Source organism: Alosa sapidissima, chromosome 2 (genome assembly GCF_018492685.1).
Source record: "Alosa sapidissima isolate fAloSap1 chromosome 2, fAloSap1.pri, whole genome shotgun sequence".
NCBI lineage: Eukaryota > Metazoa > Chordata > Actinopteri > Clupeiformes > Clupeidae > Alosa > Alosa sapidissima.
In genome coordinates, this window is record NC_055958.1 from 31,986,931 (window position 1) to 32,003,707 (window position 16,777).

At 44.4% G+C, this 16,777-nt stretch overlaps 2 protein-coding genes across 10 annotated transcripts in view; both read left to right on the forward strand.

Annotated features, from left to right (window-relative positions):
- Positions 1-4,075, forward strand: part of mphosph8 (M-phase phosphoprotein 8) — a 21,235-nt gene extending 17,160 nt beyond the window's left edge. For 2 of the 3 annotated variants that reach the window (XR_006024671.1, XR_006024676.1), the window contains 4 exons: positions 1-37; positions 767-850; positions 2,018-2,153; positions 2,186-4,075. The exon at positions 1-37 is cut by the window's left edge and continues 88 nt beyond it. Coding sequence is in view for 1 of the 3 variants with exons in the window: in XM_042068494.1 (XP_041924428.1) it covers positions 1-37; positions 767-850; positions 2,018-2,059 (163 nt within the window). In the remaining 2 variants the exon portion in view is untranslated. The other variant, XM_042068494.1, reaches the window with a different exon arrangement.
- Positions 4,076-6,135: 2,060 nt separating this feature from the next.
- zmym2 (zinc finger, MYM-type 2) overlaps positions 6,136-16,777 on the forward strand; it is a 58,491-nt gene continuing 47,849 nt past the window's right edge. For 3 of the 7 annotated variants that reach the window (XR_006024648.1, XM_042068354.1, XM_042068398.1), the window contains exons 1-2: positions 6,993-7,091; positions 11,914-12,964. Coding sequence is in view for 6 of the 7 variants with exons in the window: in XM_042068354.1 (XP_041924288.1) it covers positions 11,929-12,964 (1,036 nt within the window). In the remaining variant the exon portion in view is untranslated. Of the gene's footprint in view, positions 6,155-6,992; positions 7,092-7,120; positions 7,461-7,509; positions 8,653-10,889; positions 11,122-11,913; positions 12,965-16,777 lie in introns of those variants that run through there. The other 4 variants (XM_042068389.1, XM_042068363.1, XM_042068380.1 and 1 more) reach the window with 4 other exon arrangements.

A 16,777-nucleotide genomic window follows, 5' to 3' on the forward strand; every position in this document is an offset into this window, starting at 1 on the left:
CGTCCTCAACGACAAGTTCCAGCTGCCCATCTTCCTGGTAGGTCTCAGCTTCTGGTGATGTCACATCCTGCTTTGTTGTACTCAATTGATGAATGTTGATCTGGTCAGATGTTTATTTGTTTGCTTGTGCGTTTCGTTTTTGAGACACTGTTCTCCTGCTTGCTGCTTGCACCTTGACCAAGTGAAGAATTTTCACTGACGTCCTGGAAAAATTGACGATGCATAGACTCATTGTAGACACATAGCTCCATTGGTCAGTTATGTAGGTCAGATGTTTCATAGCTCTCTTGAATTCCCCTGACCTTCATCACATGTACCACCAGGTAGATTGAGTTTGTATTTGATGTCCTTTATGTTATCTAAACATTTGTGGTCAAAACAAAACACAAGATGCCTAAGTGTTTTGTAGTCATCCTAATACGCACGTGTTTGACCTTATCATAGGCACTGATTTAGATGCATACTACTACGTGTTTGACCAAACTGCAAATGTCCTTGACGATATTTGGTGGCTGTGAACAAGGCGAATACGAGTAGGATGACTGGAACGATCACCTCTTGTTACTCTAACAACAGTAACTACTCACAGACCTGTTAAACCTCAGTGGTTTCAAAAGCCCACTCAGCCACTTGAGCCTTGGGCTTATTTCAGGTCACAGTCACATCTCTGTCCGCTGACATAATACAGAAATGTGAGCAATGGGGTTGGGATGAGTAATGAGGTTGATGGGTGGTTAACATGTGTTGTGTCTGCTGCCCCCTACAGGACAGTCACTTCATCTACTCTTTCAGTCCGGTGCTGGGATCCAACAAACTGTTTATCAGACTCGCCGAGGCCCCAACCGCAAAGGCAAGTCCTGGGTGGGGGGCTCATTGACTGATTTAGATTTTTGCTTTGTTTGGTTTTATTTATGGATATAGAACACAATGGAGATTCAAGACAAGAGAAACATGCAAGTGTCTTATTATTAATATTATTATTATTATTATTATTATTATACAGTACACAATATAACATGCATCAAATCCCTCTGGTATGGGAGATGGATGTGCTAAATCAGAGAGCATCTGGGTGTGTAACAGATAGATATATATATATATATATATATATATATATATATATATATATATATATATATATATATATATATATATATATATATATATATATATATATATATATATATATATATATATATATATACACACCAGGTGTATATCCACTGGGACTCCTGCACTCAACTCGTTCAACAGGGTAGTACCAGGCTGCATTTAGATGCAAGAACATCCGACTGGAAAGGTCATTGAGTACAAAAACGAAGATCGGTCAAAGACGTCTCAATCGATTGCTGAGACATTGTGTGAGTGTGTGAGTGAGAGAGTCAGTCAGATCAGAGCCTCATCTGGGCCAGATCTTTTCCACAGCTGGTTTACTCCTAAATAGTCTAAGGACTTGACTGGATATAGGAATGTCCTCCTTGCCTGGAAAGGTCATTGAGTGAAGACACAGAGGCAGCTTTAAGATGTCTCAATCAATTATAGAGAACGGTTTTGCATTTGTAGTCATGGATACCTATGACATGGGTAACTTGATACTCTTGTGCATTCTATTCCTAGACGCTGTAGCTATGTTATGCTATTGTTACTGTTTGCACTCCAGGAGGTAGCATGAAGACCACTTCTCTGAATATTTATAGTTCCGTCAATCTAATTAAGGCGGCATCAGAGGTTGTGCAATAAAATACCAACTGCAACAAACATTTTAGAACTGATGTCAATGTCACTTTTAGATGGTTTGTAAATAAATATAATCTCTGTCCAAAACTAAAACTCTTTCAGTAGCTAAAATATGTTGTCATGTTTAATGTCACTGACTTTTTTTGTTTGTCATCTTTTTGACTGTAGTCACATGACTGAAATTACACTTACTGCTATTGCTGATGCTATTTTAAGGAAAGATACATTAATGGCGGACCTTAAATAAATTCTAAATGAAGATGCCTTTGTCTTTCTACAGGTCAAGCTCCTCATCTGTGCATACAGAGTTCAGCTGCAATGACCTGATCAGTGAACATCCTTCAGATCAACAGTCCAGAAGACCTGAATGAAATGCTCCGTTAGACAAACACACATAGATAGATACACACACACACACACACACACACACACACACACACACACACACACACACACACACACACACACACACTCAAATATCACACAGATGCAGACAAAGATACTTGTGTGCACACACGCGCGCGCACCACTGCAGACACAAGAACTCATGTGTGCGAACAAAGTCAGCTCACCAAGGACTTCTCAGTTGGTTTCCATTCAATTCAGGAGACCTGGAACTTAGTGGTCCAAAAGGGCGTAGCCCAGCCTTCCCTTGAAGAGCATGTCACGTCTTTCTTTTTTTTTAGATAGTTTGTTTGTTTTCGGTGAGCAGCAGAGTGTAACGTGTGTGAGAGCACCGTCCCATGTACAACACACACGTTCAAAGTGTTGCGGACACTCCTCTATACCCCCCACCCCCCGCCCCCAACAGGCCAATACACCCCTCACCACAGCCACAGGAAAAGTGTGTGTGTGTGAGAAAAGGAGAGTGAGAGCCTGTTTTAAGTTTTATACCTGAAGGTCATTTGTAAATCTTGTTTGTTTGTATATTTTCTTTTCCTTAATAGAATAATTTATCTGCAGATTTAATTTAGTATCCAGCTTTTTTGATCTCTTCCCATTTTATTCTGCGACCTGCCGTGTGTGTGTGTGTGTGTGTGTGTGTGTGTGTGTGTGTGTGAGAATGAGAATGTCTAGCTGATATGTGTCCTTGTGTGTTAAAAGTGTGCCTCTGCGCATTTGTGTGTTTTCCGTACACACACACACACCAGTGGAGGCGACTATCACAGTTGAAGAAAGCTCTTGACCTGACTGAGTCGGGGAGGGAGCACAGGGCTCTGGACTTGATGTGGTTTGGTTTAGGTGTAAACAAATCATCAGAGCTTCTGTCATGTTTTTATGTGTGTTTGTATGTCCACTTTTTTTTTTTTTTTTTTCAGTTTTCTTTCCTTTAAAGCCTTCCTTCCCAGGTACATGCATCAGGGCTGTAGGTGTATTACTTATGACTGCTAATGTACTGAGAGCTCCACTAGTCAGCAGGTAGACACTGTAGTGTGTGTGTGTGTGTGTGTGTGTGTGTGTGTGAGCAGACAGACTCTGTCACCTTAAGGGCTACGACGTGCCTGCCTTGGGAAGCAGCATAGCGCGTTTCTTTTGTTTTGGGGGGGGGGGTAATCGAGTGAGGAGCAATCATCTGTTGTCACTTGTCACTGTTGCAGCTTTGTGGGAGAACAATAAACTGTTCGTGTTCTCCTTTCTGCTACTGGGGAACGTCCAGGAAGTGATGCGCAGACATCTACAGCAGGGCCTGTCTGATATTCTGTACATGTTGGGAACCAGACGTGGAGAGATTTGTTTTGTTTTGTCCCCTAGTGTTTTTCTCCATTATGTCTGCCAATAAACCTGGTGGCGTGTCAACACTGAACATGGCTTTTTAAAAAAAAAAAATATATATATATATATATAGCTGCTAAAAGTTCATTTTTACCGTTCTGAGGCCAATTGCTGCCTTTTCCCCCCTACCCTCATGTAAATGGTGTCAATGACTGCATCGTTAAGTTATTTGCATGTCCTAGTCAAACAAAACAAATCAAACAGTTCCAAAATGGATTTTGGTAATGGTACAGAAACTATCATAACATGACTTTTTAAAAAGAGGATTGCATTGCTTGTTTTGTGGAAAATGGCACTTTTTTCCAATAAGTCTTTTGTTTTAGTCTTTTCCCACCATGGTTTGTCCCCAAATATGTGGCCTCAACTTAAGGTTGTGTGTGAGTCTCTATGGAAAGCTTGAGGAAGAGAGTGGCTGATTGTCTGTGTGTGTGTGTGTTTTTGTTTCCTCCTCCTCTGCCTCCTGTGCAGTCTGACACACCCTAAATCAGGGGCTCACGTTGTCTCTGGAAAACAATATATATTAAAAAAGAAAAATAAACTGTACATATGTTTCCATAACTATAAATAACCTCTGCTTTTTGATTGATTTGTGACTGTTAAGCAGATGTTTATTTAAGATGTTTAAGGTTTTTAGCTGGTTTAGTATGTTCCTTACTCAAAAATAGCCATTATATTGACAGTTTCGAAACGGCTTCACATGTATATTTCCTGACATTAAAAATGTCACTGACTTTAAAAGAACTTTTTTTTTTAATCCTTCTCGTTTGAACAGTTTTACCCCAATGTCATCCTAGATAAATCGGAACATAATCGGGACTGTTTTCTAGGCATACTGAGGTTTTCCCTTGCCAAATCACTTTTACATCCATGTCGTGTATATATACTTGTGTCTTGTAGCTCACATTTTCATTCAAGTTATATATAGGGATTTCCACTCCTCAGAGATACTCTTTCATACAAGCTACCAATGCTTGTGACTCATTCTATACCAAAGCTAATGCAGAATACAGTGCAGCAAGTGACACATTCATGCTGTTGTACGGTGCTCATTGGCATTACCCATATATCTACATACTGTACGTAGAGAAAGAAAAATGATTGTGTGTAAGAAAAGACTTGCTGTTGACATCACACAGTCTCTGAATGGTCCTTTATTGGGATTACCACTGCTCTGGGCAAACAAGACAAATTATCTTGTGTTTAAAAAACACACACACACACACACACACACACACACATACATTCACTGAACTTGGCCATGTAATATGCTTCGTCATACACTAAGGGTTCATTTTAAGAGTCTGAAAGCACCGGTTGTTAAACGGGACCGAGACGTTTTTTACCAAGACAGTTGTAGTAGTGCTGTGTGACGTATCCATGCAGTCTCAGTACGGAACAGATTTCTACTGATAAAGAGGAGAAGTGCACGTTATTAACATAGTGCTAGAGAGCGCGCTGTTAGCCTCCTGTAGAGACCCACCTCACTAACCAGAACACAAAGGCAGCCATTCACTTGCTGCGATACTTGTACACACAGTAAATTAGTGGACACAGTGACTGTGTTTGGGAATTAACATACCTATAAGGCTAGTTATTGCATGTTAGGGAACAGACACTGTTTTCTTGAAATACACATGGACTGTACCTTTGATGTCATGAATACTGGTTTTAGGCATGGCATGTTTTATAAGCTAAATGCAAAACGGTCCAGGGGCCCCTGCAGTACCTTCACATACCCATGGGGGCGCATGGACCCTCCCAACATAACAATAAAATGTCCCTGTTTTGTCTGAGAGAGAGAGAGAAGTAGATGAGGAGTGCTTTTAACTATAGAAAAGTCAGTCGACACATTTTTATTAAAAGCCCATGTTTGAATCAGATTGCTAAGGCTAAGACTGACTTAAACTGGATCTGCATCATACCTCTAACCCATTTTAATTGTTATGAAAGACAGTGATGTGAACCTCATTTGGCAGATTTGCCTTCAAAGTATGATGCACACAGAAGAACTGTGCACCATGACATCAACTGGGCTACATATGAGGATTTGAAAGGTTGTTTGCTCTGGGCTAATTGTAGTCGTTAGGAGCACCAGAAGCTCAATGAGTGTCTGAGCAAAATTTAGAAACAGCCACTGCTTATCACTGAATTATCTAAAAAATCGTGTTTGGCCTGCTTGTTATAAAGGGTGGAATAGCCTACAGGGTAAATGTTGGTCTAATTAGCCTACACAGTCCACTACTAAGCGAGACTGCCATTATCGGTTCGATAGAACTACTACATAAATGGATTGGTACATTTTTAAGTAGAGAAATGTTCTTTGATTGTCTGATGACTCCGTTTTTGTTGTCCCATCTTCTGATGCTTGAACTTCCCCTTTTGCAATACCACGGAGTCACCACTGGGTAGGGCTGGTCGAACCACTGCATCATGCAAGGACAGCGCCCCTGGAGACTGATCTGGAGTCGGCTCTGTTTGCATGATGTTAAACGCCGAAGTGTGAGCCTTCTGAAATAAACTGCTCCAAGATCAGTGTGCAGACTTCAGGCAGCAGCTCTCTTCATGGACCCAGTCAAATTCTTATGAGATCAGATCAGCCTAGACTTCGCAGCTAATCAGACATATTTACGGGGTGTCTTTTTCGGTAAGTTTCTTTTGGTGAAGTGATGTGATTGATGAATTTACACGCTGAAATAGACTACAGACCCTATGATTAAGCCAACCCACAACCGCACCTGACTCGCCATGTTTTTAGGACCTGATGTCCATGAACTGATGAACCATACCAGCGCCGCCTATACCTTCTGATTCCCGCTCCCTGAGCAATACCTCACGTTCAACTTTATTTTACACCTAGGTAATCTCACTCATTCTGATTTTATTTAAGTAACATGAATTACGCATGCATGCAGGTGGGCTATATTGACATTCATTTTGGTTGCATAACAACGTAATAAATTAACGAGCTGTTGCTGTTTAGATGATCAGATTCCATGTGGACAAGTGTAAGCAAAAAGACTAAGATATATGATCTGATTTAGAAGGCAAGAAATTGGGTGGAACCTAAAGTTTCCTTAGATTAGCCAACACCTCTGTAACAGATTTCTGGGCTTAAAGTGACAGATTGTAACAACACATATCTTTACTGGATAGTCTTGTAGTCTAGACATGCTAGAATGTGCAAATAGCCCAACTAAAATGTGTCCAGTTGCATATAGCAAACTGATCAGATCTGATCAATGCTATCTCAACATGCGGTCAAAGCATGCTTTAGGGTAACACTGACCTCATAGCTAGCTTGTTCAATACACTTGGGTGAATTGGTCACATTTCTCAATAGTAGTCATTTTTGAATATGTTAGCGAACAACTGTACATTGCACACTGAAGTTATGTTATTTAATTGTTGACCAAAACGTACTTGATTGAGCGTTGTGCGCGTGCGCCACGAAAAAAGACGAGAAGGATCTCGTTGGCAGTGTCCTCCCACGCGCCAGGAACGTCTGTACGTTTTCGCGCATGCGTTCTAGGATTTATGTCAAGGCACAAAAGTGGCGCTATATCGTTTCAAGCTCGACTCCGGTAAGAATTTCAGAGACGTATTATTGCGATTTTATGGTTAATTGGTCAAAGTTTGAGCAACTATTCACAGTACATTGTTGGTGTTCAGGAAATATCATGTGACTCCTCCTTTGTCGACAAGACTCATTTAGTGACGAATTAGCAGTCAATTTTACCCCGCTTGAGATTTTCTCCCCCTCCGCCGTGGCAGGGTGCTGTTGCCTATGCTTTCACGTATTGTTTCGTTCGCTCTCTAATGGCGGACGTGAGGCAGTGCTACTTGCGTACCGGAGGGGGCAAATTACTGACCGGGTCGAAAACGTTCATTGAGACGTCCTTCACTACGTTTTGACTGATTGGAATTGTTGTCATGTGCAGAGTTTATTGAAGGTGTGTGCTGTGTTTTAGTCTTATTTAACTATTTTTTAACAGCGCAGTTTATACACTGCTATGATCTAGCGCCCCTTCGGGTAACCACGTGTATTTTTCTTTGATTGCCCGGGGTTGTCGCTCTGGGGTAACTTTCCAATTAAACAGTGCTGTGCCTTCTTTACGTCTCGAACTTGTACGTAGTGTGGTTGTTGTGGGGTACTTTTTATTCGGCATGTAGAGTTATAATTTGATGTGCCAAATGATTAGGTAATACGTTGTGCTAGAAGTGTGTTTTCAGTGTCACAGTGAGAGTTGATTGGGTAACGTTAATGCTAGACTGTAGCTAGCTACAAAGACTAGTTACGCGAGTATCAGTTCAGTGTGCATTGTAGAGAGGGGCTACTTTTTGGGGGCTGTCTAATACACATGCCGATATTGGTGTTGAATAATTTGCGATTATTTTCCTGTTATAACAATGGCGCAGTCTAGCAAGCTCTCCTCCCTCCAGTTCGCCGCTAATCCAATGGCTGCATGCGCGAGGAGGCCAGGGGTGGGAACGGAACACTCTTTGCTGAAACGCGCTTCATGGTTAGCTGGTTCTATGAACTGATCACCCTCCTGCTCTTGAACTGTTCAGAGACGTCAGAGTCGACGAGCACGATGTTCTGTTTCCTACGTTAATATTATATTAAAAGTTTCTGAACTATCGACTTTGAGTTTGTAATGAGCTGAAATGAAAGCTCGAAGACCGAGGTGCGTCGGTATCTGATCGCTTTGACAGTGAAGGCGATGGTCCACCAGATAGAACAAGGGTTCTAGCTACCACTGTGTTTGATGAGTCAAGGGCACGGCCTGGAAAGGCCCTACTTTGAGCCGGAGGCGAAGGCTCTCTTGTAATATTAAAAACGGCACCGGTAGGCGATGAAAGATGACGCTGTTGGACCAGAGAGTTGATCTGTTAGAACCTAACCAGCGACCGCATCTGGATGTTTTGAAAATTGACTCGATTGTGCAACATAGACTATTTATACAGAACATAGAGCGACAGCTACAAAAGAAATATTTACTTTAATGTGGTAACTTTGCCATTATAAACACGCCGGGCCAAAATAAAAAAAAAACCTTAGTCAGTCACTGGCGTTATATCAGAGCCAGGGTGACTTGTCCATCGCAGGGCGCATGTGCCTCTCCGTTTCGTTCTAAAGCGGTGGTGAGTAATCCAAAATCTTAACACTTTTTAAATGCATTTGCTGTGAATTGATTCAGATCACGTGATGGATAGAACGCTGCATTTAATCTTGCCTGTCTGTGTTGGGGGGGGTCTTGGTATCTTTCAAATCGGCAGATGCATGTGGTTGGGTTGCCGTTTATGGTAGATGCAATACGTTTGCGCCTCCGAGGTGCTGTGCGTCAAGGTAGCGCTTTTGGTGCGGTTTTTAGGTCTTGCAGTTCATAATCCAGGTTCTTAACCGGAGATGGGAACACAGTGACGAGACTTCACAGCGCTGCATTGCAGCCTTGAAGCCAGCAGAGGAGTTCAACCTCCCTTGCATGTTTGGCTCAGATGAGGTGTTTTCGACTCGGCCTGGTTTTCGTCAGTGTGTGTGCGTGGAGCTGAAATTTGTCTTGATGGCTGTACATCTGGTGGGGTTGGTGCCTCGGCTTTGACTCCTTAGTGGGTTTAAATCCGTCACTTCATGGCAACGTGTGAATCCTAAGTGGCCCTACAACCACTGAATAATTTCAGTCACATTGTCCCACCCAAGGCTTTGCATACCCTCTATTGGACGCCATCCCCTTGCCATGGTGAGCCATGCACTTATTGCACGGTAAAGCATATGCATGGACCGTGGTGTCTCAGTGTGTGTGCGTGGCGCATAAAACAGTGACCAGACCCTGATGGCTTGTGCCTCTCTGCCACTTAACTGCCTATATGGGCTCCGACTGTGGGCTTGTGCCTCTCTGCCACTTAACTGCCTATATGGGCTCCGACTGTGACGCGTAATTGAAACATTATCTAAAGATAAATAACTAAATAAATATTCAATATGAGCAGGAACAGACATGTCAGAATGATCAGTTTTTCATAAGATCGGAAGGCTAGAAAGGTACATGGATATCAGGTGGTGTTTTGGCCCTCTCCAGAGTCTTCATTTTGCCTCCGGAGGAGTTGAATTACCCTAGGAGGCCATATGGGGGCAGATGTGCTGGGGTAGTGCAGTAGCTTTGGAAGCAATGAGTGCTCATGCTGAACCAGATAATATAACGCAGTGAAGGTAGTGATCCATATGATGATGTTCAGGTTGGCCTGGCCATGTGTCAGTCATTTAAATTAGATATTCAGTGTCATATGGAGCTTTCGTTTAGACGGTTTGGCTACTAAATTCAGGCATGAGTGACATCCATTTGGATATGTCCTGTAAAATCACATTCATATTGCCAGTGGTTTGATGAAGTGATCATGGCAGGGATTCATTGTCAGGTTAAGTATGTGATGTTTACACTTTGGTGTGTGTGTCTGTCTGTGCGTGCGCGTGTGTGTGTGTGCGCGTGTGTGCAGCGTTGCAGTATCCCCCAGTGCTTGGATGTGTTGCATGTTTCAGCAGGTGCCAAACAGTAGAGACCTCTTATTTCGGCCTCTTGGTTTGTGTACAGTGAAATTTGTGCATTTGTATGGACATCGTTTGATAAGATTAGCAAAAAATGTCACTGTCACTTATGCTGAAGGTTCAAGCAAGTCCAACCTCCCGACAAGGATATTTTGTCATCAAATTTCTGATGCAGCACATAGCAGACCTCCGTGATTACAGTATGGTGATCACTGTCTTTCTGATATCAACAAAGGAGGGGGCTTGATATAGGATAGTTTGTTTTATTGGCTGGAGTCTTGGACCCAGCACTGTTATATTCGTGTTCTCCTTAACATGGTTGGTAAAGCCTTAAGAGATATGGGATGGTGCTCATCATGGTGTAGTAGTTAGCTTAATTTCAGGACTGAATCGATTGCATGTGAAAGGCGACATTGTTTCTCAGAGACTCTGCATTGGGGCTTAAGCCAAGATGGCTCCCGTGGCTAGGGAAACTGTGACCTTGTTTCCTCCCGGTTTCTGTGGAGCTGCATGGCAGCTTGGTCACTCGCAAAATATTTGTTTATTTATTTGGTCTGATAGTTCCATAATTTTATATGTGGTTGTTTTTTTGTTTCTCAGTGTCTGATTGTTGTTGTATAGCTGAATGTTGAAGCATCAGATAGGCTAGTGTTGCTACAGTCTGCATCTGTGGTTGTCTTAGCAGCCCAGTACACCAGGAAGGATTGAGGATTCCTGGTCTGAGCTCTGAATTGAGGTGTGTGTGTGTGTGTGTGTGTGTGTGTGTGTGTGTGTGTGTGTGTGTGTGTGTGTGGCTCCTCAAAACAGATCCAACCTGATGTCTACCTCCAGTCATGCAATCCCTCCAGTGGTGTCATCACTACGGCAACCATGGAGCTGCATCAGTATTAGAGCAGCAATCTTAGAGAGCGAGAGAAAATTGGCTGAATAGGGACTACAGTGAGGAGTGGAGGTAGTAGAGAAGACAAAGGGAGAAAAGAGGGAAGAGAGACTGTTGAGACCCCCCCCACACACACACCCTTCCTCTGGAGTCAATGTTGTTACAGCCAGGAGGATTGCTTTAGGTTCAGGTAAAAAAGGACATCCCTGTTTTTGAATGCTTTCCTTCATTAAACCCATCAGGCATTTCAGCTAAGCTAGGTATGTCTTCTGCACTTGCGGACGCATGTCTGGTCTCAGTCACAAGTCTAGTGATGTAGAAAGAGATTGTTTGACCACTGCAAGGTTTTGTGTTTTTTGTGTGTTCAGGGTCATGGGGTCATTGCTTTGTTAAGGGGGTCATCAACAGCAATGGCCAAGATGGCGTTCACCAGCATATGACTGAACACCTGTTTATAAAAGAAAAGCATTTTCAGAGAGAGCATAATTTGGATCCATCGTTGTGGCCAGTAAATCATATCGTTTCAACAAGAGAACAAAAGTAAAACATGGCAACCACTTGTTTTGTTGGATAATTTATTGCTAATCTTTTTGGTGACCACCTGGTAAGCTTCTTGGCTCTGAGTACAGCATTTCTCTGCAATAATGAAAATCTGAATGAATCAGCAAGTAAATGTTTTAACCATTTGAGTTCCATGCTCACCAAAGAAGGTTCTCTTAATTCATTAACAATATCCTCCTCCTCCTGTCTTGGCTCAGGGTTTTTCTTTTGTTCAACACACAACCTATTCAGCATCATACCACTGAATTTAGAGCCTGCTTCTTTTTGGTTTGGGCAAGCAGGTGTTGGTCAGGTGCCCTTAGGACAATGGGGGGTGTGTGTGTGTGTGTGTTGAGGTGGGGAGGGAGGGGGTCGCCTGTGCCCTCCAGCTGTCACACTCTCACCTGTCTCTCCTGGGTGTGTGTGTTTTTCACGGCGACAGGTGGTTGCCTAAGCGATGGACGGAGATTTGGAGCCCAGGTCAGATGTAGAGGGCGGCGGTTCGACCGCAGAGGATTCGCCGCCGCAGCAACTGGAGGAGGACGAGGCCATGGAGACCACTCCCCCAGAGACACAGGACACGCCCACGGCAGCCGGTGATGACGAAGCCAGCAGCACAGCCGAGACAGTCGCCGCGGCAACAGCCCCGCCCCGGCTGGCGGAGGACAATGATGACGACGTGGTGCTGGTGGAGGACGGCCCCTCGTCGGGTCAGCAGGGACCCTGCAGTAGCCCCACCTCCTCAGGTAGAGATGCGGCTGCCACGGCGACCGAAGCCACAGACTGCGCCGAGCCTGCTGCCACGGCAACAGCGGAGACAGCATCTTCCATGGCATCTGCCTCCCCACTTACCATTGCAACAGCAGCTGCTGCTACTTCTGGTGGTGGTGATGGTGGTGATGCCTCTGCTTCTGCTGCTGCTGTCGCTGCTGCAACTGCGAAGCCCCAGAGCGAGCCCATTGTGATAGATGATGAGGAGGAGGCCGAGCAGAGGGGCTCTTCCTCCTCCTCCTCCTCCTCCTCCTCCTCATTATCTTCACAGCAGGCTCTGGCGGCGCCGTTGAGCAGCACGGAGCCCGACTCGGAGATCAAGATCGCCAGCGTCACCACGCTGGACGCCTCTTCCTTGTCCTCCGCTTGCGTTTCCGAGGAAGCTTCGGCGGTTGCTGCGGCGACAGTAGAATCATCAGCAGGCTCTGTGTCGCCGGCGTCGGCGACGTGCCCTCAGGGAGACATGAACCTGATGATCACCAGCGTGACGTCACTGCAGGGGGAGGCGGCGCAGGTGGGGGCGGAGAACGGCCTGCAGATCAGCAGCACGTTCAGCCTCAACCCGGACGCTCAGAACCAGAGCACGGCCCAGAGTGTGACTCCCGCGTCCTCCAGCCCGGCCGCCAGCCGGCCCTCGCCGACCTTTAACCCCGGCCGTATCAGCTCCAGCTCCGCCAGCCAGCCCGTACAGAACGGAGAGACGGGCACACACCAAAGGCCAGGTAAGGAGCGCCACACACACACACACACACACACACACACACCAAAGGCCAGGTAAGGAGCGCAACACGCACACACACACACTCACACCAAAGGCCAAGTAAGGAGCGCAACACTCACACTCACAAATGCGCACACACACACACACACACACACACACACACAAACAATAGACCAACAGACCCACTGCATGGAGCTTGGTTAAAAGCACCCTTCCTCCAGGGTGGGGAACAGAGAAATGGGCACACACCTGAGGTCAGGTAAAGAGCTCACCTCTCACACACCTATGCCTCACTAAAGCACACCACAATGCACACATGCAAGTTTTTAAAGCAGCACTGTGGTTGTTTGTCATTGTAATGCAAATCAGATGCCAACTGGTTGTCTGTGGCTGGGCACACTTCAAAAGACTAGTGCTTATACAAGGGGTTCACACTACCACACATGGCGCACAGACAGAGGAGCCTCACGATGTGTAGGGCCGATGTTCTTTAGGCTAGCCTTACCTACTCGCCCTCTGACACACTGCTGTGGAGATACCTGCTGTATTAAGATGGGTGGACCCTGGGTGAACCCAGACTAACCTGTTTAGCAAATTTGAATTTGCTCTGCGGGTCTGTTTGGAAAGGACCCCGTCTAGGTTCACCCAGGCTAGTAGGAAGAGCCATTCGATCCAAATTTCAAAGCTTTATAAATGTTCTTTTTGAATCTTAATACTTGCTCCAACATTCACCAGTCATGGGCTGTATGAAGCAAGGCCTTCATGGGATGGATTTTCCAGTCCTGCTCCCCCAAAAATGTTTTGCCCAGTTCCCATATGCCGTTTTCGTCTGTTGTCCTGATCCCATCTGTAAAAGTTATAGGCAGACGTTTACATGGATCCTTTCAAGCCCTGCTCCTGCTAGCTCTTATGAAAATGTTGGCATGTGCAAAACCCACTGACCTTGTGCTTGTATGTGAAACGTGGATTATCTTTTCATTATTTCATTTTTATACATTTTGTTTTTTGTGGGAGTTCCTTCCTGCAATCACACCAGTTTCTTCCCACCCATGAAATAAGTCCTGCTCGGCCGCTCCACAGCTCCACACTCTTTTGCACTGTTACTCCTGTGGGAGCGCAGGCCTGCAATCTGATATTTAAAATGAAAGTAATTGACACCCACAATACAGTAGAAGGCTATACGATAAGAAGGGTTTACATCACAGTTTGTGATTTTATTTGAGAAACGGCAATTATCAGGAACTGTAGAGACCAAGTTGAGATCTGGGAGACCAAGAATACCTGTAGCTCATAAGAATACTTGAAAACATTTCTCTCACAGCAAGCTGCAACAAGGGGTGGATCATGGTTTGGATTTGTGATGAAGTCTGTCGCACAGGGAGCATTTCACTCACTGGTATATAATTATATACATGCCAATGGAAGCCAGCATCACACCTCCTTTTAGAGCTTAAAGGTGAAAAGAGGAGGGCTTACACAAGAGAATAGTGGCCCTTTGCTTTTTACTATATCTGCTAGATGTTTGATTTGTTGTTTGTGTGTGTGGAGAGAGAGGATGGTGTTTTTTTTTTTCTCTCTCTTAAGTCTGATAGATGCCCGATAAAGTGGTCTAATGCTGGTTTGAACACAGATAATCAGAAAGATAAGACACACACACACACACACCCTACTGCTGCACACATGTCCAGGTGATTCTACAGTGGAATGCAGGCCTCAGAACGTTGAATCAGAATGACCATTACGTCACAGACATGCTTGATGTTTTGGCTCTGGTGTTTCCTTGACCCTTAAAGGTGTAGGTTTTTGAACATTCTAAGTTCCGCAACAATTGAAGGTTCTAAAATTCTATGTTGAATTCAATGAACCCAGATATTCTTTAGAATGTTAATTTCCCAACATTCCCGTCACACCAGTGTGACCGTACTCCTTTAAGGGTTAATCAACCTTTTATTGGCTCTGCTCTGTGAAGGTCTGTTTATAAATAACTTGACTTATGGAAACACACACACACACACACACACACACACACACGCTCCTATACACAGTTCACCAGCCGTTTTATTTTTTCCAGCCCTTATGTGTCATGTTCCTTGTTGGTGATGGCCATTCACCTCTGAGTCTGGTTCTGGATTGCTACACATATGGACATAAGCTGCATGTTTAACAACATGGAATAGGGAAGTGACACAGGCCTAATTGGCAAAAGGACTACAAAGATATGTATAAGTATATATACTCTTTTGATCCCGTGAGGGAAATTTGGTCTCTGCATTTATCCCAATCCGTGAATTAGTGAAACACTCACAGCACACAGTGTACACAGTGAGGTGAAGCACACACTAATCCGGGCGCAGTGAGCTGCCTGCATCAACAGCGGCGCTCGGGGAGCAGTGAGGGGTTAGGTGCCTTGCTCAAGGGCACTTAAGCCGTGCCTATTGGTCGGGGTTCGAACCGGCAACCCTCCGTTTACAGGTCCGAAGTGCTAACCAGTAGGCCACAGCTGCCCTGTAACGATGAAGAATATGTGAGTGATTCCATCCACACTACCAACCATGAGTGCAATAATCCAAATTATGCCAGTTGCCCTGCATGTATTATGCCAGTTGCCCTGCATGTATGAATAGATATTATGCGGGGGTGGTATAGTTTATACCCCTGAAAGTCTCTGGTTATTCCTAGCTATATTGGCAAGGTTGTTATAACTTCCTAATGTGAAATTTGTACTGGTATGTTATGGGTGACTGACTGTAAGACAGGAATCTGAGCTAGCAGTTCAATTTCAACTCGATGTTGATAAACTTGAATGCAAGAGCTTGAGCTTGTGACCCAAAGGACCACGTTGAAAGTGCCGACTGTTGCATAGTGTAGATGTGGTGTTGTAATGGAGAACTACCTGCTTTTTATGTAGCACATCACCATGGAGATGGGGAGGAAGTCCCGGCCCCCTTCATTGTAATGGCCAATGCTAGGCTAACTAATTCAGCCAAAAATATGCTCAGTGGACTGCTGCCATCTTTAAAAATGGTGTAAAACGTGTGCTCAATTCTGCTCTCGTTTTTTACAAACAATCCAATTAGGTGACACAGTACCAATAGCCACAAATGATGTCATCTGTGAATGATCCTCTCAGCAGGGAATGGCCTGCTCACTCAACTATTTATTAAGACACTATGCGTTTGTGTCCACTAGTGATGTGGCACCTGATAAACTTGTTTGTGAAAATTTAGGCTGAAGTGAGCACATGTTGGATGCCATTTTTAAAGATGGAGGATGCTAACGGGCTGAAGCTAGCCCTACAAATCCGGACCCCCTGCATATGACCATATATGGCATGAAGTGCCCTAAATATGCAGATTCATGAGCTCATATAATGCATGAAGATTATTGGACCCATGAGTTTGGGACAGCAGGCCCAGTGATTGGGGCCAAGGAACAGACTGCCTGATTGGCCTAATCAGACTCATCATGCTCCAATCAGATTAGCTCCCTGTCCTCTCCAGCCCCTTGCGTTTTGGTTGAGATGACTTGGCAATGTGAATGAATCAGGGGGAGGACTTGCAGAGAGGCGGGACTAGACAGGAGCGAGGCCTGGCACTGAAATGATTCTAATTTTCAGATTTCACATATCCTCTTGTCATCCCTGAGGGAGTAATAAGTCGATGAGAAGAATAAGATGCCTGTTTTAGTGCTGACTTTTTTAAGTGTCCTTCTCAAACATGGTGGTCACTAAGGAATGCTCTTGTAGTTGATGCTAATGGAAGAGATTTTTCGTTCCCTGTAAGATTTTTATGATTGAGTCCCAGATTAGTGGATG